At 37.7% G+C, this 25,635-nt stretch overlaps 1 protein-coding gene across 8 annotated transcripts in view; it reads right to left on the bottom strand.

Annotated features, from left to right (window-relative positions):
- Nucleotides 1-1,088: 1,088 nt before the first annotated feature.
- The window catches only part of PDE4D (phosphodiesterase 4D), a gene marked incomplete at both ends in the record, with an annotated part of 1,136,097 nt that continues 1,111,550 nt past the window's right edge, over nt 1,089-25,635 (bottom strand). For 7 of the 8 annotated variants that reach the window (XM_079703996.1, XM_079703994.1, XM_079703995.1 and 4 more), the window contains 9 exons: nt 1,089-1,505; nt 2,222-2,404; nt 2,902-3,024; nt 4,226-4,380; nt 9,462-9,561; nt 10,593-10,757; nt 11,605-11,703; nt 12,259-12,431; nt 13,798-13,891. In XM_079703996.1, the coding sequence (XP_079560122.1) occupies nt 1,089-1,505; nt 2,222-2,404; nt 2,902-3,024; nt 4,226-4,380; nt 9,462-9,561; nt 10,593-10,757; nt 11,605-11,703; nt 12,259-12,431; nt 13,798-13,891 (1,509 nt within the window). Of the gene's footprint in view, nt 1,506-2,221; nt 2,405-2,901; nt 3,025-4,225; nt 4,381-9,461; nt 9,562-10,592; nt 10,758-11,604; nt 11,704-12,258; nt 12,432-13,797; nt 13,892-20,666; nt 20,715-25,635 lie in introns of those variants that run through there. The other variant, XM_079704000.1, reaches the window with a different exon arrangement.

The raw sequence follows: 25,635 nt of genomic DNA, 5'->3' as shown, positions 1-25,635 counted from the left end.
AAACGACTGACCATTTTAGCTACTGGGTATTTATATATCTCTCACCTGCTTCAGACAACACCAACTGATGACTGAGTGTCCATGAGGCTTGAGACACATTAGACAGAATGCACATCAAAGTATTATGGAACAAGTATTCACTTTGCACACGGTGAAGAGAAATGTAAGAGGGGAGCAACTCTGCGTGTCTGAAAAGAGTGAAACAAAAAGCCGGTAAACGAAGACCTACGAAAAGGGTTTCCTGCAACATAAAGTCAATTTTTGTTTTTAAAATATGGAAGTCATTGGTATAGAAAACAATGGGTCACTACAAATCAGTTAATTGCTATGAAGTCTAAGGTGCAAGTAAAATTTGTAAATTAGGTTTATCCAGTGTAGCACAGATTTGTACTGAAAACTTGCAAGTTACTCCTTAGAAAAAAAATAACCAGTGGCAGATGAAGTTCTGAACGTAGTTTTTTAAATATACCTCAATACATTTAATAATAAAAGTAAGCTCTACAAAAAATCTGTTTTACATATCATACAAAATGTAGAGGTCAGTGCAGCTCACTGAACCACACTATTCAGTCAGGTATCAGGAAGACTTGAAATTAGAAAATTATGCAATTTCTGTGGCTCATCTTCTTCCTGGTAACAGCTTCACAATGTGTCCTGTTCCTGACCCACTTGTTGCTTCTCTCCGTCCATGTAATGCCTTCTTTCTGCTGAAAATATTGCAAACAAATAAAAAGGAAAAGAACCCCCAAATCATCTCAACTTTTGGGCTGCCTGATGAGCCGCACTCCCCAGAAAACACTTTGGAGTTGATTTTCTCTGCTTCTTCAGCTCAACCAAGCTGCAATCTTCGGACACTGCCGTTCGTGAAGATGTCCCCCTCGTTCTGATGACATGGAGGTGAAAAAACTGGTGACGATATTCCTGAGCGCTAGACTGAGTCGTCAAGGTCAGTTTTGTTCCGCAAACGTCCTGGCAGATGACAGTGAGGTGTGACCGTAGTTGTGGCATGTGACATGCACTTTGGAAACAATGTTTCTACTTAAAAAAAACAAAAAACACAAACAAAAGGCATGGAAGTCTCTGCCCTGTTATGTGTCGGGCGAGTGATCTCCGATGGCACAGGCCTCGGGCTGGTTCTCCTCCTCATCTCCCACGGCTTCCTCTTCCGCCTGCTCGTCCAGGGGGATTTCGGTGGACTCCGAGTCTTGAGTGCAGAGCGTCTTGGAGTCACTGCAGCTAGTGTCTTCTTCCACTTGACTCCCACTGTCCTTTTCGGTGTCTGACTCGCCGTCCTCCTCTAAGGTCAGTTCAAACTGGAACTTCTCGGTTTGACCCTGCCGGCCCTCCTCCTGGTCTTCTGGCGCCGGGGAGGGGCTCTGAGGAATCGTGCTCTGGTACCACTCACGATTGTCCTCCAAAGTGTCCAAAATGTCCTGGGCGTCAGGATGCACCAGGTCTGCCCACGTCTCCCAGAGAGGATGAACAATGTAGTCTATGAAGCCCACCTGATTAAAAAAAGAAAAAATCCGATTGGGACTAAGAAACAATGGAAGAGGTTAACGAGCCCCCTCAAATGTATCTAATATGTTGAATTAAATTTTTATATATGATGTATAGAATTTACAGAAAAATATATAAAATATAATATGCTCTGCAAATAGAACACTGAACTGAAGACTACTAACCTTAGTTTGGTAAAACAGTCACTATTTTAGGTAGCAGACCAATAAAAAAATGTTGTTACTAGCTGGTAAAAACTAGCTTCTCGAACTCTGAGTCCAAGAGTCTGTTTGTGATGTAAAAAAACCTCCAGTTGTTTACATGGCAGGACTTGGCTTGAGGCTGGGATTTTATTTTAGAATAGCCCATTCATAGGTAAATCCACAGAGCTGAAATAATGCCATGTACTCTATATGGATTCATATAACTTTATTCACTTAAGAATTGAGATAGCTGAAATAATTCTACACATATGAATATACTATATACATACAGTCACGATGAATGAATATACTGTCCTATGAATGTATATATGACTATATGAATATAAATTCTAAGAATCAAAGAATTTTTTGGCTTACAAACACTAAGGTGGACATTGAGCTTGACAAAAGAAAGTAATTAAGAAAACCCAATAAAATACTGTGTGACATGCATATGGCGTAACCAAATGTTCCGTGTAGTTGTGTTCTCTCTGAAAGCTTTATGCTTAAGGCATCACCTGTGATTTTTCCACAGAGGCATTGTGCTTGTCACACATGGGGCTTATCTCCATGCCCCGCTCCCTCTCTCGGTCCCCTTGGCGGAAGAACTCCTCCATGATGCGGTCTGTCCACTGGCGGTATAGCTGGAGAGGCTTGGTTGGGTTGCTCAGGTCAGCACAATGCACCATGTTCTGAAGGACCTAAAACAGATCAATGCCTTCTCTATTTAGCACCTGCTCCTTTTTTTACTAGAAATTCACATCAGATGACTGACACTTAAAAATACATGTAGTGTAAGAGTAGTTCCAGACAGCTCGACCATGGTGTGTCTGTGTGAAGTTCACACCTGTATTAATAGTCCCAAATTATGCCACTTCTACCACATCTAAGTATCATAAGAGAAACTGTTCATGTGCATGGTTGATTAAATTCAGAGCTGCTTAAGTGGTTGGTTTTGTAGGATGTTACCTTTTTTTTTTTTTTTTTTAACGCATTTCCACTTGAAAAGGCCAACAGGATTTTTATCTGGTTAATTCTCAAGATTAAGAATTTGGATAAAAATCCTGCTTATAGCTACTAAAATTATAAGTTGGATAAAAGGAGACATAAATCTTATCTAAACTAGACACACAGACACATGTACACACACACACACACACACACACACACTCAGACACAGCAAATTCGAATGCTTTACCTGAATCCTATCAGAATAATTATCAAGAAGAAGAACTCCAGAACTTGTCACTTTCTTAGTTTCAACCATAGTTTTCAAATCAGCCAGTAGATTCATGTGCTTTGACATGTCTGTTGCAAGTACCTTAAAAGACAGAGTATTTTAAAAAATTTTTTATTGCAGTATAGTTGATTTACAATGCTGTGTTAGTTTCACACGTACAGCAAAGTAAATCAGTTATACATATACATATATCCACTCTTTTTTTTAGATTCTTTTCCCATACAGGTCATTATGGATCATTGAGAGTAGAGTTCTCCGTGCTATACAGTAGAGATATTTCTTTTCTTTTTCTTAGCCATACCTCTTGGCATGTGGGATCTTAGTTCCCTGACCAGGGATCGAACCCGTGTGCCCTGTAGTGGAAGTGCAAAGTCTTAACCACTGGACAGCCAGGGAAGTCCCGACAGAGTATTTTCATAAGTAAAAAAACGTCCAGGGGAAAAAAGTCAGAATTTGCACATAAAAATAGCATGGAGAACGTGAGAAGAAATGGAGAACCCCTCTGTTGTCTAATAGCTGTGTGTGGGAGAATCCTTTACTACTTCTTGGGGCAGAGTCTTCTCCCCTTTGTTATCACTTTCCCTGGAAGCCCAGATACATGTGTGCAATATACAGAAAGAGTAGGCACTGGCAGCCACTTTCATGGTGCTAGAAAGGGATATTTCCATAGATAAGACATCATCACACGTTTTGAAGTTTTTCTATTCCTTGTGCTAGAAAGTGGTTACTGGACTATGATGGAGTGAGTCAAGGCTGCTCACGGAGTACTTCAGAAACAATATTCTGGTCAATTTTCTACTTATCCAAACCAGATAATCCCTGCCTTTCTTTGTATGTACAAAGCTTAACAGATTAAGTTTTTGACAACCAGAGATATTCCTGTGTCTCATAATCACTGTGAAAAACATGTGTAGAGAAAAGACTAATGTCATGGATGTTTCTACATGACACTTCCACTGACAGAGATTTTTTTTCCAGTTTTTGAATGGAAAAAAAATCCATTGTTCAGCCAGCTCCCTGTGCTTTTGTTAGTCATCTCTGTCTGCCACCAGACTGGAGGAGTTCAGAAAATAAACCTTGAAGGAGGGTAAGCTGGCATTATTCTTAGCCCCAGACTGTTAGCAGTAAAGCATCATTGCCAGCAGCAGGGCCAGCCTCTGGGACAAAAAAGGCAGCATTATCTTGAAATATACATGATACTTTCCCAGATAGTCATCTCATTCTGTTTTTTTTTTAAACACCATGCATCACAGTTCTCTTTTTGCTTTTATCAGTTACTTACAATATCAATGACCATCTTCCTTAATGATTGTCTTTGCTTTTTGGTCAAATTCTGGAAAATGTCACAGTTTTCTTCCTGAAGCAACTTAAAGCCCACGGCCAAATGATGGTTCTCCAGGACAGAAGAATCATTGTACATCAAGGCAAGTTCAGAGTCTTGAAAGAAAGAGACAGAAGGTTAGCAAAGCCATTTATGCTAAGTTTATCTTATGCTTCATATTCTGAGATATTTTGGGTTTAGGAAGCAACTTCCCCTAAACGTCTCTGCTCACATTCCCATTACATGACAACACCTAGAAGAAAGTCTGCTAGTTAATGTGGCCACAGAAAGATCCCTGAAATCTTGGGAGTGTATTCTAATGCTCTTGGCACACGGCAAGTCAGTTCACTCTGTGGCTTCAGCTTCCTCCGTTATAAAGTGAAAGAAGAGTTAGGCCAGATTACCTTGAACCTCCTCTCCGGATCTGCCAGAGGCAGCTCCGTAAGCTCAGCAGCAGAAGACATTATCCCTAACATTTACAACATGTCCAGAGCATAAAATGTTGTATTCCTGACAACTGTGGACCACCTACCAAACATTGTATATAATGTAAAGATCATGTGACTTAGGATTATTTGTACTCTGAGAAGGTACAAGAACAGCTCGGAACACATGAACAATATCAGATCTGTTCACGCTTGTGCTTATTTTGTTCATAGTATAGCTTTGAAAGGCAAAGCTTTATTCATTTTTCCATTTCCTTTTCCAAGTATCTTGGCAGTCACTATACACATGTATATTGCCCGTCCCAGCTGTAGGCTCAGGGCTACACACAGAGATGGGTGTTTAGCTGCCTACATTTCTCCAGAGTGAAGATTCTGCCATTCCCCCACAATTGTCCTGGACCTATTTTAGGCAGTGACAAACCCTGCTTCTTTCCTAGTTCCTATAAATAGCAGACTCAGACCTATAAGGTAGTCATTAAAAAAAAATTGACTGGTGCTTCATTCTGTTACCACTTAAGTCACTGTAAAGACTAAAAGCATATGTATTTGATCTTTCTTCTGACTCATGTGTGGAAAATATGTATTCTTTTCTAATAAAGAAATATCCAATACTATTCAATGACTTTTTTTTTAAGATGTTGGGGGTAGGAGTTTATTAATTAACTTATTTATTTTTGCTGTGTTGGGTCTTCGTTTCTGTGCGAGGGCTTTCTCTAGTTGTGGCAAGCGGGGGCCACTCTTCATCGCGGTGCACGGGCCTCTCACTATCGCGGCCTCTCTTGTTGTGGAGCACAGACGCGCAGGCTCAGTAGTTGTGGCTCACGGGCCTAGTTGCTCCGCGGCATGTGGGATCCTCCCAGACCAGGGCTCGAACCCGTGTCCCCTGCATTAGCAGGCAGATTCTCAACCACTGCGCCACCAGGGAAGCCCTCAATGACTATTTTAAAGAAGCTAAGGAGGACGAGAGGGGTTCAAGAATATTTTGACTGAAATCCTATGATTTTAGGTTTATACAGAAAAATAACATTCTATTTATAAGCTACAAATATAGCTGTGGAAAGCTTATTTTAAAATGCAATCAGTGCAATAAAGTGTGTGTACTGTCGCTAGGTCCAGCTCCACCTTCATACAGTGAAATGCCTCTGCTCTTGAACCTCAAAAGTCATACGCTTTGAACACGACTAATGTGTTCAAATGTGTGAGGAGATCTTTTCCCCCCAAATCCAGGCATCTTTGCTATAAACAGAAAGTATTCATTTTCCAAGTAAAATTTACTTCTATATATGTTCTGACGTTGCTTCACTGTTTCAGAAAATAATGCTGTTATGTGAAATGCCTTTTTTAAGATAAATATCCCCTAACGTGTTCTATTCAATATTTCATGATGCTATTTACATTTTATGGATTTATTTACGTAGTATTGTCCTTGAAAAAGACTTATGCAGCTTCTCGCCTGGAATTTCCACTTCTTTACATCCTATTTAGAGTCCCCCATTCCCCTACATCATGTATAAAAGCTTAACTGACTCAAAACCTGCAGCATGTTTACAAGGAGTGTACGTGTCATTAACAGCAAATCATTTGGTGCCTAAAACTAATACAGGGCTTCCCTGGTGGCGCAGTGGTTGAGAGTCCACCTGCCGATGCAGGGGACACGGGTTCGTGCCCCGGGCCAGGAAGATCCCACATGCCGCAGAGCAGCTGGGCCCGTGAGCCATGGCCACTGAGCCTGTGCTCCACAACGGGAGAGGCCACAACAGTGAGAGGCCCGCGTACCGCAAAAAAAAAAAAAAAAAAAAAAAAAAACCAAAAAACTAATACAGGCGGAATGATTAATGAAAACTGTCACCACAAGTAAGAAGCAGAGGTGTCTCTGGCCTGGGAATCCGCCAGGTGAGCCCCAGTGCCCCTCCACCACGGCGAGCCATGCAGCCTCCCTTAAAATAGGACAGGTGACTTCCCATCTACAGGAAGTCTGATCTGATGATTCCAAGTCTTTATTACAAGAAACACAGATTCAGCCTTTGCCTTTGGACAGGTTGGCAGCACGAGCTCCGGCTAAGGGCCGAGAGTGTGCTAGCCTGAGACACTGATGCTCAAACAATCCCCAAAAGAAAGAGAAAGCACAAATTTTACATCTATAAAAAAGGGTTTACTGTAAGCTAAAAATAATCGCATAATTCTGATAGGGTATTTCATAAGGCTATTTATTACAAGTTTGCAAGTTATTAGAGGGACTCCCTTAGAGTATGCTATGAAGCTAAAACTTACTTGTGTTACTGGCTACTAAGCCTCTTCTGAGTCCTGAAATAAAATGATTGCTGGCTTGATCCCTAGTTAACAGCTAACTAAGGCAGTAATTCTCATAATGCCCTGGGGCTCTGATTAACCCTGGGATAACTTTCATCTACCAGGTGATGATGCTCATTTATTCTTTCAGGTATAACACAGCCTCATCACACCCCACCGTCAAGAAAACATCAGCAATCCAAAGCTGTTGACTACCCTGTGTTGCTGAGGCCCCACGGAAAGGAGATCTGCACAACATCACTGAATAACAAATACTTCCAGAAACATGGTCAGTTATCCTTCCACCTCAGGCAGGTCATCAGGAAAATGACCTTAAACAGACACCCTTGGTCACTGTTCTGTATGCATAATTACCTGCTACATGTCTCCATTATCTATTCTCAGTGGCTCTCAAACTTTAAAGGGCATCAGATTCATCTGTGGACTGAGGCCTTGCTAGCTTAAACTGCAGACTCCACGGGTACTCCCAGCCTAAGCCCATTTGCCCTTAGAGGGTCCACAAGAAAGAATAATAGAGTTGGTCCTCATTTTTCTTGAAAAATTTATCAGAGTACTTGGAAGACAGTGACTTTATTATCAGTTGTTTTAATTTGTTCTCTATTCTTAATTCTAATGTTATAATATGGGAACATACAATATTATATATAATAGGATGCAAAGAAAACACATAGGTCTGATTTTGGTATTATTAATTTAAAGAAAAAATGCATACCTTTCTTAGTGGCAAAAATTAAAACAAAATTTATATGTATTTGTTAAAAATCTATAAAATTAAGAACATATCAAGACGTACATAAGAATCAAAAAAATGAATCAAGCTAGGATAATAAGAAATTGGCAGTGTACCTTTTACTATATGACCTTCCTGTTCTTTACAGAAAGGGCACAGTTGACCCTAACCAACGATACAATGCAAACTCATGTAGCTGCCTCTAATGTATATTAATATTTATGTGTCAATATATACAGTAATGTTTTGGTGACTCCTAAAAGCACCCCATTATAGGTTCTCATAAGGTGGCTGAAACATGAAATGTTATCCTGTCTAATCCTAGATAAATAAGTTCATAAACCAGACTTCTAAAATGTACTGACTATCCACACATTTTTGGAAATCCATGACCTTCAATCCTCCTATACATGAGTGAGTTACTAAAGTACATTTTGTTACAGGGCTATTATGTGCATATGTTACAGAGGCTATTAAAAATATACAAATAGGTAAATAATCCAAAAGATCTGAGTTAAATCTCTCAAAACAAGGCTATACTTAAATTCTCCCTTTAAATCTGGCAGTGTTGTGAATGAATGGTGAAGGCACAGATGCTACTAGAGTTAGATTGCTATGGGGCACGAGGAGACTATTATCCACAACTCATGGCAAAAAGGAGAGGCAAACTCTTAACAGATATGAAAAAAAATTAACAACTTTGAACATTATTTTTTCACATATAAAACTGACTTTGTAATGTTAATCTACCATGGTGTGAGGGAATTTAATAATGAATGGTACACGTAAATTATTTACCAGTTAACTTCAAGTACAGAAAGAACAGAATTTCCGTAAAGCTTAACCTCTTTGCAAAGGCCTAGCTCAAGCACCACTAACATTCCCTACAGAGGTTTTCTATGCAGCTGTGTCAGAGGTGTCGCACGCTAAACAGTCTACTATTCTTTATATTTCCAAATTCAGTGATGGCATTTTATGAAATGTCACCAGTGAGAAAAAATTAATGGTTAAAAATATTAAATAAAAAGAGATAGTTAGTCAAAAGAGAAGTTCCTACTGCCCTCAGCAGGAGATTTAAAAAGGAAAGAACAGGGACAACCCTGGCGGTCCAGTGGTTAAGACGCCACGCTTCCACTGGTAGGGGGCAGGGGTTCAATCCCTGGTCAGGGAACTAAGATCCTGCATGCTGCGCGGAGAATTTAAAAAATAAAAAAATAAAAAAATAAATGAAAAAGGGAGAAATTTCTAATTAAAAAATAAAATAAAAAGGAAAGGACAGGGCAGGGCATGGTGGTGGAGAGGGAAAAGGGAGTTACAGCCTCTGGAGAGGATTAAATGACAACCTACAGAAAATGACGAATTTAACATTTATTCTGATAACTTCTTTTATTGGAAACTTTAGGGGCAATCTAACTATCTACATCTTTCGGCAAACTTTCACTTTTGATTGCCGTTGTCTACTAATATGGTAATAAATTATTTCTAGAGAAGTACTGGAACGCATGTTTTTCAAACATCATATGCCTCGTGGGATATGAAAATAATTTTTAGAGCTACACTACATTAACATATGCTATCACTGAAACGCCTATCTGCACATCTCAAGAGAACATTATGACTCTGGAAACACCCCAAGTTTATAAAGACTCTCAGTCATTCTAAAATGTACAAAGGAACATTTTTTCTGCAAAAATAAGTATGCTTTACTTACTTGTATTGATCAGAAACTGATTGGACACACCAGGATGATCTACATCATGTATTGCACTGGCAAAAATTGCTGCAAGAATCTCTAAATCTGTAAACACAGCCTGAAAAAATCCAGACAATATCTGATTTTATTATAACTTATGATCAAACCTTTTCCATTGGTTATATTTTTTAATATTAAAAAAGGAGCATCTACAAATTTTTTATAGAAAATAATAGCTTATTTTAAAAGTATTTAAGATGATGTTTAAGGATATTCTGAAAATGTGCATAAAATTAATGACATGAGCAATTATTTTCTTTTCTTCCATTCTAAACAGGGACTCTCAATCTCAGCAAAACTGACATTCGGGGCCGGATAATTGTTCGTTATGGGAGGCCATCCCGTGAATTACAGGATTTTTAGTAGCATCCCTGGCCTCTACCCATGAGATGCCAGTAGCATGTACCCCCGAGTTGTGACAGCTAAAAATGTCTCCACATATTTGCCAAATGTCCCTGGGGGAAGGGAGGAGTATGAGTAAAAGGGGAAATCACACCCAGCTGAGAACCTCTCACTCAAACGATGACGTATTAACACAGCTTTATAATGAAACAATCCGAACTATAAAGTATATTAGCAAAGAGAATCACTCTCCCAGACAATGAAGGAAATCAAATTGCTTTCCTAAACATTTAATGGAACAACTTCATAGGATCTGGTAACATTAAAGATGTGTTTCCTTCTAATAAGTTCTATGAAAAATACCAGTGCATTGCTAGTATTGATATTTTATAAAATCATCATCTTTGAACTATAAATGAAAAAGTCCTCAGGCTAAATTCCCAAAAAACCCCACACTAACCGAAAACTGAGGAAGCCAGATTTGCTTTGTGGAATGTCCACTAGATCATTTCAAAGAAGCAGTATCATAAAACACATGAATCCCTAAATCTTTGATTAATTATCACAGACAAAATTCATCGAAGACTCAACTGTTTATTTACCACAATGACATTTCGCCCCCATAACTCAATACTATTTCTAGTGAAGTCGATTATTGTTTGCCCTGTGCACCCTTCAGTATAAAAGTTGAAGAAACCATTATAAGTGGCAAGTTAGTGTTTTCATAGGTTTAGAAACCAGGTTTACCTCCAAAGCAGGTGTAGATAACAGCACGTGTGTTGACTGGACGACGTCTGCAGCGTGAATATTATTGTGGTAGGCCACATCAGCGTGGTAATGATCTTCCAGGGTCATTAGGTATGTAATTAAAGTGTCCACTGGAATTTTAAATGTTTTTAATAAATCCCGTTCCTGTGGGAGAATAAATTCTCTTAACATTTTGTCCTTATAGAAAAGATTTTCCATACAGTATGTTAACAACAGCAACAACAAATCACCCCCAGTGTCGCCTATGGATAACCCAGAAATGGGAGTAGCACTCTCTCAATGTCTAGTGAGGACAATGAAAACCCTTGGGGTGATCCAGGGACTTCAGGGACAAAACCAGAGTCGAGTTGTCCTTCTGGAGCCCAGCAATGCTTTTCTCAAGTTATATGGTGTCAGGAATGAGCTGCCAACTATCAAAGTATCTGTGTCCCGGGATCCTGAAGGCAGCTTCAGTCCAACACCATTGACAAGGCTACTGGATCAAAACAAGTGAGACACAATATCCTCTCGAGGGCTGGAGCTGCCCTTCCAAGTCCCAGGGTATCTATAGCTGCAACTTCTCATCTAAATCCTAACACTGCACTGGGGCAAAAACTTGACAAGAATGAGAAACCGATGTGAAGAAGAGAGCAGTCCACAAGACAGTGACTGAAGAAATTACATACTAAGATTAGTCAGCAAAGGGCTTATTCAATTTGTAAAGTTAGCACTCCATTCTCTATGCAAGTCAGGATCACGTGGATGATTTTTAAACTATTATTTTAATGAATTGCTTTAATTTGCCCACATCACATCTTTTTCTTCAGTGGAAAAAATAACAATTGATTTGTGTTTTACCCATATGCTAACCTTTCTGTATCCTTATTTTGAAAAAAGTATCAAAATAAGTAAAAGACGGTAAGTAGTGAAGAAGATAAAATGCATGCACAATTCACAGACTGGACGTTATGTCACCAAATAAAAGAGAGGTGATAGAACTTAACTGCATTACCTGAAAAATGGTGTGCATGATAACAGTCAAAGGCCGGTTCCCAGACAACTCTGCTATTCGGAAAACATGAAGACCCCATTTGTTCACATCTTCTAGTTCCTGGGGTTAACGAAAGATAGAACAAATCTGATTGCAGAAGTAGAACATGAAACAATGAACACAATCATTTAAAAATTACTGACTTCAATGAAAAGATCATTAAATTTTAAAAAATTCATTTTAAATTTAATGATGCACCATGTAAGTACAGGCAAACTTTAGGCAAATCCGCTTAAGCATACTAGAAACTGAATGGTGTTGCTTAACCTTATGTCGCTGACAATAAAACATATTTACATACTTGAAATATCGATCTCAAAGTATTTCTCCAATAGTTAAAACCTACTCTCAAAAACCTTAATTATTCTCCTAAAAGACTTTTTTAATTGTTTAAGGTCAAAGAATCAAATATAGATGCAAAAATAAAGAACACCAAACTGCCTGTCTAAATCCACATATTAATAAACCCAAGTAATTTAGAAAGAGCTTTATAAAGGGCTTTCCCATCTTCCAAAAAAAACCTCCCACGAATTAATAAACTTTTCCATTTATTTAAAAGAGAAGGTATCAAAGTTCACTGCGTATTTCTGATCAGGATACTTGAAATCGTCTTACCTTGGCAAGGATGTCTTCTTGTTCAGTTTTGACCCCAAACCTTGGGATGCTTGAATTAGTCAAACTGGAACTGTGCATCAATTTCTTGACCCCACTGATCTGAGACATTGGCCTTTTCTTTTTCTCCTTTTCCTTCTGAGTTGGAGAAGGAATTTCCACTTCATGTTGCTTATCTTAAAAATTAAAAAAAAATTCTTCATTTACTATTAGTTCTACCTGGTTTTTTTTTTTATTATAACATGCATAATGGCGGATTTTAATTGATCAGTATATATTCTAGGAAATATTTCCAAGTAAAACTCCTTTTAAAGAAGTTGAGTATTTATAATTTGATGTGGACTTAATTTGATACTCTCAAACACAAAATTAAGCAAATAAATTCCACTGCAAAATAATTAACATCAAATGTATTCAGTGATTACGTCTTTTGAAAAACTTACGATAGGAGACTTGGAAAAGGCAAAAGACACTGGTTATTTCCACTGTTCATCGATTTCATTCCTATTTAAAATTCACTCAGTGGTGAGAACACTGCTCTTGCCAATTAAGAACTCCAGTTTCAATACCTACTTTGAAATGGCAGAAACTTTGTGCACAAATATAAAAACAGCACTGTGTGAACCTAATAGCTTATTGAAATGGGTCATTCTGTGGGAGCATACACAGCGTATGTGAAGGACTTAGATTGCTACTGCTAGTTTACATTTTCTATACGATAGTGAGATGGGGGAATAATGCAATAAGGTTTTATGGGGAGCACAGAGTACCTCCAATATTATCTGATAACTAAATATCAGATTCACAGAAGCTAATTGTTGTTTTCAAATAAGACATCAGATGTCTCAGTACACTCATTCGCTATTTCAAGACAGTGAGCTCCTTTAACTTGTCCTTGCACAGTGTGTGTTCAATAAATGTCTGTTTAGTGAATGTGCTAATTAGCTATTATGACAGTTTTGTTTTGAAAGTAAATTCAGATCAAGGATGTGTTCAAGTTATTGGTTTTCCCTTACTGCATTTTCTTTCTGTGGATGGAGGGTGGGGTAGTGGTGTCCCAGTACACCATACTGTCAGCTATTATCAGCAAGCTTTTTTTAGCTATTGTGTTATATTTATCTGTCTCTCCAGTCTACCAGGCATGGTGCCCATTAGACTATCAACTCATTGAGTTTAGGGACCATTTCTAATTGATCATTAAATACCTAGTGCCCAGCAATGACTGGCATTTAACAAGAATTTCTTGAATGCATGAATAGATCTCTCTATAAAATACATTTTACAGTTGAGTACTTTGGAAAAACGGGCAATATACAACTTTAATTCAGAGAATCCTTGAAGTCCTGAATAAAACAAAAAGATAAAAAACATACTTTGTCACCTTAGGTTCTAAAGCTTAGAGGCTCAAATTATTAATATGATGAATGAAAACATATGGAATTCCTAACTCTTATTTCCAAAATAAGTTTGCACCCCAGTCTGCTTCCAAAAACAAACAATGCAAAAAACTTTTAAAAATTGCATTTAAATTGTTATTCTCACCTAAGAATGTGTTTGATATATACTCTGACACTTGATTTCCAGACCGACTCATTTCAGAGAGATGGGTGAGCTCTCGATTAAGCATCCTTTTAAACTGAAAAACAGAAAGATAAAATGAAATAACAGAAGAGGAAAGTTTAAATGAAATAACAGAAGCATATGTTAACATACAGAAAATATGCCAAAGAATTTTTAACCTGTCCTGACTCTTTAGATCAGTCCCATCCAATAGAACTTCCTACAATGATGAAAAAATTCTATAATCTCCGCTATCCATTACAAGAGCCACTAGCTATATGTGGCTACCAAGCAACTGAAATGTGGCTAGTGCAAATGAGGAGCTGAACTCTGGATTTTATTTCATTTTAATTAATTTAAACTTCAATAGTTACATGTAGCTAGGGGCTACCATATTGGACAGCACAGACTGAGACACTCAAGGACAACATTAATTAAGGGGAAAAAAGGCATAAAAAATAACATGCATTATTAGTATTTAGAGAAGAGAAAAAAACTAATTTATAAACCTACGAAAGGATTGCCACACAATAAAACACGGTATGTTTTTATCAATTAATTTGTCATTAGCAGAAATGAGTAAGTATACTGGTCAGAGGTTAAGATGTAGTCTTTTCCCCCAAAGCAAAACTGAATAGATTTATTTGAGTACTCTCCCAGAACTATGGAGAAAATATTTGAATAGATACAATATATTTCCTTTGTAAAGTTTTTTCTAAGTGGGGATTTATTGGTTCTCAAACATTCACAGAATTTACCAATCTATCTTCCTAAGTCCCATAAAAACAACTGAAAATTGACCTGTTCAACTGAAACTTCACTGCTTCACAATTTATTTTACTGGTGCTCTGGTGCCTATTTTATCCAAAGAAATTTATCTACCACCTGGAATTTATCTACCACCACTACATGGCATTATCAAAATCCAGAATTCTCAATGATGTTATGCTTTTCCATCCATCAACTGCTTCTTTTTTTTTTTTTAACATCTTTATTGGAGTATAATTGCTTTACAATGGTGTGTTAGTTTCTGCTTTATAACAAAGTGAATCAGCTATACATATATCCCCATATCCCCTCTCTCTTGCATCTCCCTCCCACCGTCCCTATCCCACCCCTTTAGGTGGTCACAAAGCACCGAGCTGATCTCCCTGTGCTACGCGGCTGCTTCCCACTAACTACCTATTTTACATTTGGTAGTGTATATATGTGCATGCCACTCTCTCACTTTGTCTCAGCTTACCCTTCCCCATTCCCATGTCCTCAAGTCCATTCTCTATGTCTGTACGTCTGTGTCTTTATTCCTGTCCTGCCCCTAGGTTCTTCAGAACCATTTTTTTTTTGTTTAGATTCCATATATATGTGTTAGCATATGGTATTTGTTTTTCTCTTTCTGACTTACTTCACTCTGTATGACAGACAGACTCTAGGTCCATCCACCTCACTATAAATAACTCAACTTCATTTCTTTTTATGGCTGAGGAATATTCCACTGTATATATGTGCCACATCTTTCATTATCAATTCATCTGTCCATGGACACTTAGGTTGCTTCCATGTCCTGGCTACTGTAAATAGAGCTGCAATGAACATTGTGGTACATGACTCTTTTTGAATTATGGTTTTCTCAACTACTTCAACTGCTTCTTAATGTATCTTCCTTTGACTTCCAAAATAACCTAAATAGACCTTTTAATATACCTTAATATTTCTCTTAACATACATTAACATACAGTAACTATTAGATACTTGATCCAAAAAAGTCACATTTTACTCTAATATTTAGTAGCCTTTAAAATTTTGAATTTCCCCATAAATCCTCATTTAAGTCTGGAAAAAGAGAGTAGTGAGTTCATTGTTTAGTAATGTCTGAAATGTAATTCTAACTCATTATTTAATTAGTTTATTAGAATTTTTAAAAAATCTTGATTCTCTGCATAATTCATACCAAGGTGTTCTAATTCAAGATAATTTGGCAAATAGCTTCCAGAGTTAATCTTATTGACCACCTAGATTAGGTATAAGAATTTATCACTGTAAAGTACTGAGAGAGATCAATAAAAAATTTCAACAGACTTTTGGATACAAGAAATGCATATTAGCATTCTCCTGCAGTCAAAACTGAAGAACTGGCTACAACCAATAGAAATGCCTCTGGTTGTTTAATTTACAGGTTGAGAGAGGTTATTCTCAAACTCAGAAACACAAAGTTCACTTTCTTTGTGTATTTTTTTTATAACTTGCTCTGATTATAAAATGCATATGGGATATAAAAAATCTAGAAATCTATATAGAAAAAATTAGAACTCATGTACAACACCACTGTCCCACTGCTAGTAACCATATATAAATAGCTATATTTCCTTCTATGCCTTTTTTTTCATTTGTATATATATATATATATATATATATATATATATATTGTTGAAGTACAGTTGACTTAAAAATAACATATGAGTTTCAGGTACACAATAGAGTGACTGAACATTTTATAGATTCTGTACTATACAAAGTTATTGTAATTTTATTGTCTATATTCTCTGTGCTGTACATTATATCTTATGATATATATATATATCTCATATATATGTGTGTGTGTCTCTTTCTATATATATATATATATAGGCACACATACCTGGTGGAATATTACTCAACCATAAAAAAGAATGGAATCTTGCCATTTGTGACAACATGGAGGGACCTGAAGGGTGCTATGCTAAATGAAAGAAGTCAGAGAAAGACAAATACTGTATGTTTTCACTTATATGTGGAAGCTAAAAAACAAAACAAATGATCAAATATAACAAAACAGAAACAGACTCGCATATACAGAAAAACTAGTGGTTGCCAGAGTGGGGGGCAGGGTAAGGGATACGCAAAATAGGAGAAGGGGATTAAGAGGTACAAACAACCAGTTATAAAATAAATAAGTCACAAGGATGTATATATATTTTTAAAACTGGTCATCATGTAGTATATGAAACATGGGTTGCTGCTTATTTTCACTGAGCATTATTTATCATGATCCGCTGGGGAAAAAATAAAATTTGGAACCTTCCAAGAATGTTCATGAAGACATTTCCAATAGTGTTCAAAAATTTTTCTGCTGATCTTTTTTTTTTTTTTTTTTTTGCGGTACGCGGGCCTCTCACTGTTGTGGCCTCTCCCATTGCGGAGCACAGGCTCCGGACTTGCAGGCTCATCAGCCATGGCTCACGGGCCCAGCCACTCCGCGGCATATGGGATCTTCCCGGACCGGGGCACGAACCCGTGTCCCCTGCATCGGCAGGCGGACTCTCAACCACTGCACCACCAGGGAAGCCCTCTGCTGATCTTTTTATAAAGTTATATTTTCTTAAGTAAATTATAGGCTATCAACCAGGAATGTATTAGATTATTTAATTCACACTGGCACATAGTGGGTGCTCAACATTGAGTTCTTTCTATCTCCCAGTTTCCTGGGCCCTTTTATAGTGATAGCTGATTTTTATCATTGCAGGGCAAATGGATGGAAGATCTAACTATAGTTATGCTCACACAAAATATATATCTAACTCCCTTACCAATTCCAAAAGATAATTAGGGTATTATTCATATAAGAAATGGTCACCGTGCTTCAAAAATGTAACAATAATACCACGCATAAGGCCCAAAGGTAAGTAAATCCTGTTTAATGAATGAAATTTTACTCTTGGAAAAAATCTACTCTTTGGGCAAAATATATTCAAGAGAGTCTGCTAAACATCTTAAACATATATTTAATGAACTATTTCTTTGACCTGAAATTGTCTGTGCTATGAGATAAAAGTTGCTATTAAGAACTGCCTGGTCATGACAAAGTCCTTTCTTAAAAGCTGGGGGAATAGGTAAGGCTATCAGTCACTCCTAGCATTTCTACAGTGTGTCATACAGGAACCACTGTCCACCTGCCCTCCGTGAATTTCTCTCAATGTAACTAAAAAACAATGCAACCTTGGTGGGGCGTGGGGGAGTTGGTGCCCCTGGAAAAGTTAGATAGGAGCCCAGTTTTTCTATAGAGACACCTTCTAACTAGTAAGCAACCTGGTAGGAGGAATATGATGCCATATGCCCAAGCAGAAAAACTGCGTGGTATCTGCAGATATGCCACACAAATTATTGGATTTATCTGGCAGAATATGAAGAACGTGGTGTCTTTTCCTGTCAGTTTGATTACACAACTCATCAAAATAGCCAGTTGGTACAGATAACTGAGGCAAAAAAAAAATGCCAGTGAAAGGATTCTATTGTAGACTGATAAATGACAGATTATATTCTACTTATTATTTCTGAATCATATACATATATTCCCAGACTACCCTTCTGCCTTTGTTCCAAACTCAAAAGCATGGGTGGAGAAACCCTTCATGGCACACTTATCTCCCTCCCACTTGTGAGGTGCTCCAAGGAAGTCAACATTTCCTTTCAACATAATTAGATAACACAATATTTTAAGCAGTCCTCTTTCTTCCCAAGAGTATGGGAGATTTCCTAAAGACAATTTCCAGAGAGTCAATTAAGTTATAACGCAAGGGCACTTTCTAAGAGGAATTAATATTGCTTCCTTTTTTTGCTATTGATATAAAACATACAGTCCAGGGAAGCTAAATTAATAACCACAAAAATTACCATCAGAGTTTTCTCAACTGGTAGTTGCTCTTACAGTTTGGTCTTGGAGTGCACAGCAGGATGTGCTAAAGAACAATAAACTTAACCATTCAACAATCATTTTAAAATGTAAGTGGAATTTCTCTCATTTTAAGATAACTACATACCGTTTATTAAGATAATGATATATAATTGCCATGAGGGGGAAAATGATTAGAAAAGGTAATAAAATGTACTTTTTCAGGAACACTGTTTTGGGTTCTCAATTTATAGATTTAGAAGTGACAAAATACAGAACTGCTTTTCAAAAGAACTGGTTGCAAAATGCAGAGCAATTTAATTGAGCATTTAGATATCTTTAAAAGTGGCCTCTAAATATTTTTGGCTGATGAGTTATTCTGATTCTTTCTGGTCTAAATAGTCTGAAATAATATGTAGAATTATTGTTGCAACAAAGAAAAACAGAGGAAGATCTCTAAGTGAATGCTTTCAAATCCTTTGTTCTCATTATGCATCAGAATGTCTGTATGCAGCAAATTCAAAGCATAAAAGAAAGTGAAAGTGCAGTTGAATTGAATACTGTATATTGCTTTTTAAACTCCAGTTTTCCAATTTATGTTCTATATTTAAGACTGTGCATGAAACAAAATTAAATAATAAAACAAAATTAAAGTATTCTTAAATTTAATCCCTGTACTTCCCCCTCAAGCCAATGTGCTACTGGGTACATTATATATACTCTAGTATATAATTAAGAAAGTGGTAAAATTTAAATATTAAGTAAATGTTTATTTTTCCCCACAACATTCTGCTAAAAATCATTTGAATATGCTGCACTGTGATACACTACAACTTTGGTGGATATCAGCATTAAAAGCTAAAATAAATACTGTATTAGCTGTATAAAAATAAATCTTTCAAAATACATAATAAGACTAAATACATTTATATTGGTCCTTCCTAAGTGTTTTTAGCAATATGGTATTAAAAGCATAAAGCTTTCCAGCAAAAATTTTCTCAAAAAGCACTAAAATTCTGTGTTTAGATTCCTGAAGGTATTATTCATAATTATAACACAAATGTGAAGCCCTTTAAAAAGCTATCAAATATGAACTGTCTAAAAGCTAAGAAATGACTTCTAGGGAGACTGGAGGGAGGGGGCTTCTTTATTATTCTCTACATTTTTCTGTATTTAAAAAACATTTTAAACTAAGAAATGGCTAGCAATTCAAATAATAAAATTACAAAAATCTGGACCATCTAGATTTAAAGGGATGTGGAAAATCATGACTATTCGGACAACTAAAACTGAAATAAGTTTGCTTAGAATGAGAGTAAATCTCACAGGAAAGAGGAAATTCTCCTTTAAAAAGAAACAAAGAAAATGCAAAATATTACAATCTGAGCATCCTTAAAGTAATGGAAAAGGATTCTTTAAAAATGTGTATTGTGATTTGTTCAAATATTCCAGAATAAATTCCAATTTCTGAAGTGATGCCTCCTTTAGAACTGAAAAAGGTTTTTCTACTTCAGGTTTCTATTAAACAGCTAGGATCGCCAGGTTAGCATTACCACAGGGCATGTGTAAGAAGCTTGCCAAGCAGGAACACAATCTTATTAAATGCAGTGTACTAATTCATTTTTTGAGATTAACAAAAATAGCAGTATCATATAAATTTACATCTTCCAGTTTTACAAATAGATGATCAAGTGTTCATTTTAATAAGATATCACCTGAAGAGTCAAGTAATGTCAACTTTGATGTCATCTAGAGCTTTATATCCAAAGGTGAAAAAAAACATACTCTTCATCAGGTAAAAGCAGTACAGATTTTTAGAAAGAGCCACAAATTAATTTTTATAAACTTTAAGTGCTACATACTAATTAGAGCCCATGTACCAGTTACAATTTAGCCCAATTATTTATTTCCAATGAATTTATTTAATTACCTTGATACTTAAAAGAATAACTCAAATTTATACCACATGACAAAACAGAATAAATGCTGAACATTAAAAAGCTATTTTAACATGAAAATTATAACTAATAAAAGTTCTACAATTTCTCCTTATCTTGACCAGTAAAAACCCACATTTGTTCTGTAGTTTACATCTAAGGAAAAAATAAAAGATTGCTTAGAAAGCTTAACTCCATTGTAATTTATTAAAAGTATTAGTTATGTACTCAGAGTAATCAGGAGTTTACAAAGGCTAAATAAATCTTACCTTTATGTAGCCCCAAGATACTGACAGTAAATAGTTTGCTTCAGGCATTTTTGATTGATTATATAGAGAGACAATAAATTCTAAAATATGTGTATCTTCAAAACCTTGATACTTTAACCATCTCCACAAGCACAGAATAGTAGGTTTTTAAAGATTTTTGGTAATTAGGTACAGATAAGAAAGCCTCGCATTAGATCCCATCCAGTTGGTTTCCCATTGAATGCATTCCATTTGTAAAACTCCAGAATGCAACAGAATTCAACCACTATTCTGAATAAAGACAATTCATGTGATAAAGAAACATCTAAAGATCTAAGGGTCTGCATCTTTCTCTCCCTGAGCTCCAGGGCTTAATGAATAATGTATGTCAAGATGCTTAGCTGCAAGAAAGACTAGTTCTGTCAAAAGCTACCAAATAAGGAACTGCAGGGAAGCCAGGAAGAGTGACAAGAAACCCCTCCCATAAAACCCCAACTATGCACCAATCACACTGCGTCCCTGGGTCTGACAGGGCAGGGGGTGTGGACTAGGCCCAGGTTGCTCTGTGATTGGTTGGCAAGGGTGAACCTCTGGGGAGGAGGTTTTCCTCCTCACCTCTGGTAAACGCCATTTAATAATGGTATCCCTATAGCTGAGGCTGCCGCATGAAAAGATGAATGGGCTTCCCCTCTCACAGTGACGAATAACCACCATAAAACTCTACATAATTCATAGTTCATTCTTAAATAAGAATTGCCAATCCTTTCAGTCATTTCTATGAATTTTAATATTCTCTGACTTCTCTTCAAAATAAAAGCTGCTGTAAAAATTTTTTAAAAAATAAATAAAATAAAAGCTGCTTTAAAAATGGCAATCAGGCATTTTAATTGTCTCCCTCTCTCAAATCCAAAACAAGTGGTTTCCCTGGTAACACAGATATAGCTGAAGTTCTTCCTCAGTCCAACATAACAGCATACTGTAATTATAAAATACGATTAATGTCCAGAATTCATAAATGGAAGTGATACATTTCCTCACCTGTGTGGCATTGCTATTCTCAGCTCCTTTTGTTTCTATTGTTATATATGGTTGAGCTCCACAATCTTAAAAATCTAAGGGTGGGGATGATTTATTATGAATCTGATTGTGGGGAAAAAAAAAACCCTGAAAGCTAATGCACTGTGTATGGTTAAAGAATGCAGTGTCCTGTGTACAGATTTCGGGATCTATATTTTGATCAGAAGAGAACATTTTTATGATTGTGTAAAGGTATAGAGTGGCTCTTAAGAATACAGAATTGAGCTCAAGGGTAATCAGGCCTTTTACAAGAAGAGCTAAATAAGAAATCTAAATTCCTTTGGGAAAAAATGATCTTTCTTATTTGGTTTGGGACAGCATTATTCTGTAACTTTTATCCTAAAGAGGTCTTATGGGTAAGAAATGAGGGGAATCTAGCTTTTACTCTATTTCAGCATGAAGTTCTGTCCATTCTACCTCCCCTCCATCTCAGTTTGGACCTACTGCTCGGCACGTCTATGACTTGCTGACCGGGTGACTGCTCAGCCTTTCTGCATCAGGTATGTCCGTCTCAGAGAGCACACCCTCATCAGAAACAGCCAGGTAATCCCTGCCTCTTTGAGCTTCTATTGGTCCTTTGCTGCCAAAGTCCTCAGCTGCAGTTCACACCCACTCTGTTCATTTCCTAAATTCCTCTTAATCCTCTACAAAAGAAAGATGCTAAACCCCCAAGACTCCATTAAAACTGCTTCTGGAAGAATACAGAGGTGCTCCCCTTTCACTAGTCTCTCATTCTCCTCAACTTCTCTGAAGCGTTCAACACTGTTTGACCACCCTCTCCCCTCTCCCTCACTCCCAAGACCTGCAGCTTGTTTATGAAGGTTTTCTTCCCACTTCTCTGCCCGTACCTGTGTTGGCTTCTTCTCTTCATCCTCTAATTTGGGACATCCCCAAAGAAAGACTCTCTCGGAGGGCCAGCACTCTCTAACGACCACTTCTAACCTGAACTTTAGCACCTTATTTCCAAATGACTAAAAGATATTCTTCCCGTTGGAATGCCCTGCTAGTCATCTCAAACTTTTTCAAAATTGGTGGATCCATTTTTCTATTTGAAGCAGTGCTTATTATGACTACTCCCATTTCCTTCAGAGGGCCCATATTCCAGTGGCCCAGACTGAAATCTATGACTGTTTCCTGCTGTTCAATAGGTGTTCCATGTGAGCTGACCACTGTTAGACGTTTAATACAATAATCCAACTGAATCCTTGAGTAACCCTTACGTGCTCCCCATCCACCACATACCTTCCCTCCACCAACACTGTTTCAAAGTACTGTCTTCTACAGAACACCTTTCCACTTAGTCTGTTCCTTTCATTCCCAGGCCCATCATCTAAATCCAAAGGCTTAAAGGCTGAGAGAAATGGAAGTACCTTCAACATCATCTCCTCCAATTTCCTCATTTCCATATAACGGGACACCTAGAGAGACAATGATTTTCCCAAGTTCACCCAGGTACTAAGAACCAGACTCTGAGTTCAAATCCTCTATTCCCACTTCTTAGTGTGTCAGTTTCCTCATCTGTAAAATTGTTTACCGTGGTCACTGCTCTCCAAAGATGCCTCCTAATGAGCCACACTGCCCTGCACTGAATCTGAGCTGGCTTGTGTAACCAGCAAGGGATGCTGCCTGACTGTGGAGGCCGTCACAGGAAGTACTGCAGCTCTCACTCTGGCCTCCGTGAACATGTTGTCAGGCTCCCTGAGCCACCTTGTAAGAAAGTCCGACTATCCTGAGACTGCGATGCTAGGAGGAAGCCCAAGCTGACTTTATGGAGAGGCTGCTGGGAGAGGGACAGAGAGAAGGAGATGCGGAGGAAGAGGAGAGAGAGGGTATGAGCCAGTGTACGTGCGCGCGTGGCCGGTCTCCAGCTCTGCCAGCCACGCCAGCCCAGAGCCAGACCTGAGAGGGAAGAATCCATCTTAGTCATCCAGGTAGTTGCCCCTTTAGATGACTCCAGCCCTTGCCACCATCAGACTGCAACCACATAAGGGACTCCAAGTGAGAATGCTGAGCCAAGCCCAATCGACCCGCAAAACAATGAAAAGTAATAAAAACTTGATAATTTAAGCCACTGAGTTTGAAGTGATTTGTTATATAGCAAGAAATAACCAGAACAATTATTATGAGGATAAATGAGATGTTATACACAAAGCACTTAAAACATCACTGAGGACTTCCCTGGGGGTCCAGTGGTTAAGGACTCCATGCTTCCACTGCAGGGGGGCACGGGTTCAATCCCTGGTTGGGGAACTAAGATCCCACATGCTGCGTGGGATGAGTGGCCAAACAAACAAAAAACCAAAAATCAACCCCAACCCCCCCAAAAAACCCCAACATCTGATACATAGTGATAAACAGGTATTAGGTGATGATGATCATCATCCATCATCATCATAACTATTCCATGAAGGTGCCTACATACTTTAACTCCCAGGCTTATCCTTTTTCTAAAAAAACATATCATGTTTCCTTCCAATTGCGTCACATCGTTCCATGTCTCAGACCCAAAACACTATAATTGCTTCTTAGCTCATCTCCTTTGGCTTTTCTCCTTCCAACCCCTTACTGATCTCCACTGCAAGGCCAGTTTTCCTCAAATCCAGCCTCAGCCTGCCACTCCAAAGCCAGTCACTGACAACTCGGCATCACCTGCTTCACCTTCCAGACTCCTCTGGGAACTCCAGCCTGACAACCTCTGACCCTAATCCCCAACTCCAAGCCCATCTTCAACAGCTCTTTACACCCTTGCTCTGTTCCCAACAGGCTACTATTCCACCCATCCCTACAATATAGCAGATGGTCCCATTTTCCTATCTCTACTCACAGTGAATTCACTGCCTAGAGTACTCTGCTGCTTTTATTCCATCTACCTCAAGCTGGTCTTTCAAAGTCAGATTTAAATCATTCAAAGTACATATCAAAACCAAATATTCCAGCCCTTCTCCAAACTCTAACTATTCTACACGCACTCCTTTATTTAATGATTACTTGTTATTCTCCTATTATATTCCAGACACTGTCCTGGATACTGGGGACATAGCAGTGAACAAAGGTTTTTCACCTGGAGCTTACATTCAACAACTAAGTCGGTAAATATATAATATGTCATGTGATGGTAGGTGCAATAGAGAAAAAGAAACGATAAGGAGGGTATGAAGTGTTAGGGATAAAGATTCCTCTCTTATAAGATGATCAGGGAAAGCCTCTTTGATGAGGTGACACACACTGAGACCTGAAGAAAGAGAGGGAGCAAGTCACGTGGATACCTGGAAGGAGAGGGAGTCAAGTGCTGGGTTTGCCAAGGGCAAAGGCCCTGAGGCAGGAGCAGGCCTTGTGAGCTCCCGCAGAGCAAGGAAGGTCCTACAGTCACTTAAATCCTAACTGTGCTTTACGGGGGTTCTCAGCCATATCAGACCTACTGCTCCCCTTTTTGTATCCATCCATCAATCTGTTTTATTCTTTGATGAACTTCAAACTAAGTGACTTCTTTCTTTTTGTAACAAATACTTTTTATCCTGAAATGAAATTCCTAACTGCTCTTCCTGCATACACACTTTACTAAATACATACATACATACTAAGTAAATCCTTATATAGATACTTAAAAAACAAAACAAAACCTAGAATAATGGCTTATCAGTAACATAATGGTGAAGAAGAGTAATTTATATTAAACACTGCAAAATATAAATACTTGTACAAAACTACATTTAAAAAAAATAGTCAAAAGCTTATATTTTACTATCACTTACTAGCTGTGTAACCTTGAGAAAGTTATTTAAACTTTCCATGCTTCAGTTTACTCATCTGGAAAATGAGAATAATAATTGTATCTTCCTTACAGGTTGTTGTGAGTTTTAATCAGTACATACACATAAAGCACTTAGCACACCACGTGCTATGTAAGTGTCTG

The sequence above is a fragment of the Hyperoodon ampullatus genome (assembly GCF_949752795.1).
Source record: "Hyperoodon ampullatus genome assembly, chromosome: 4".
In the NCBI taxonomy this organism is placed as follows: domain Eukaryota; kingdom Metazoa; phylum Chordata; class Mammalia; order Artiodactyla; family Ziphiidae; genus Hyperoodon; species Hyperoodon ampullatus.
The sequence above is the reverse complement of the archived record's forward strand: the minus strand, read 5'-3'. Positions and strand labels throughout refer to the sequence as shown.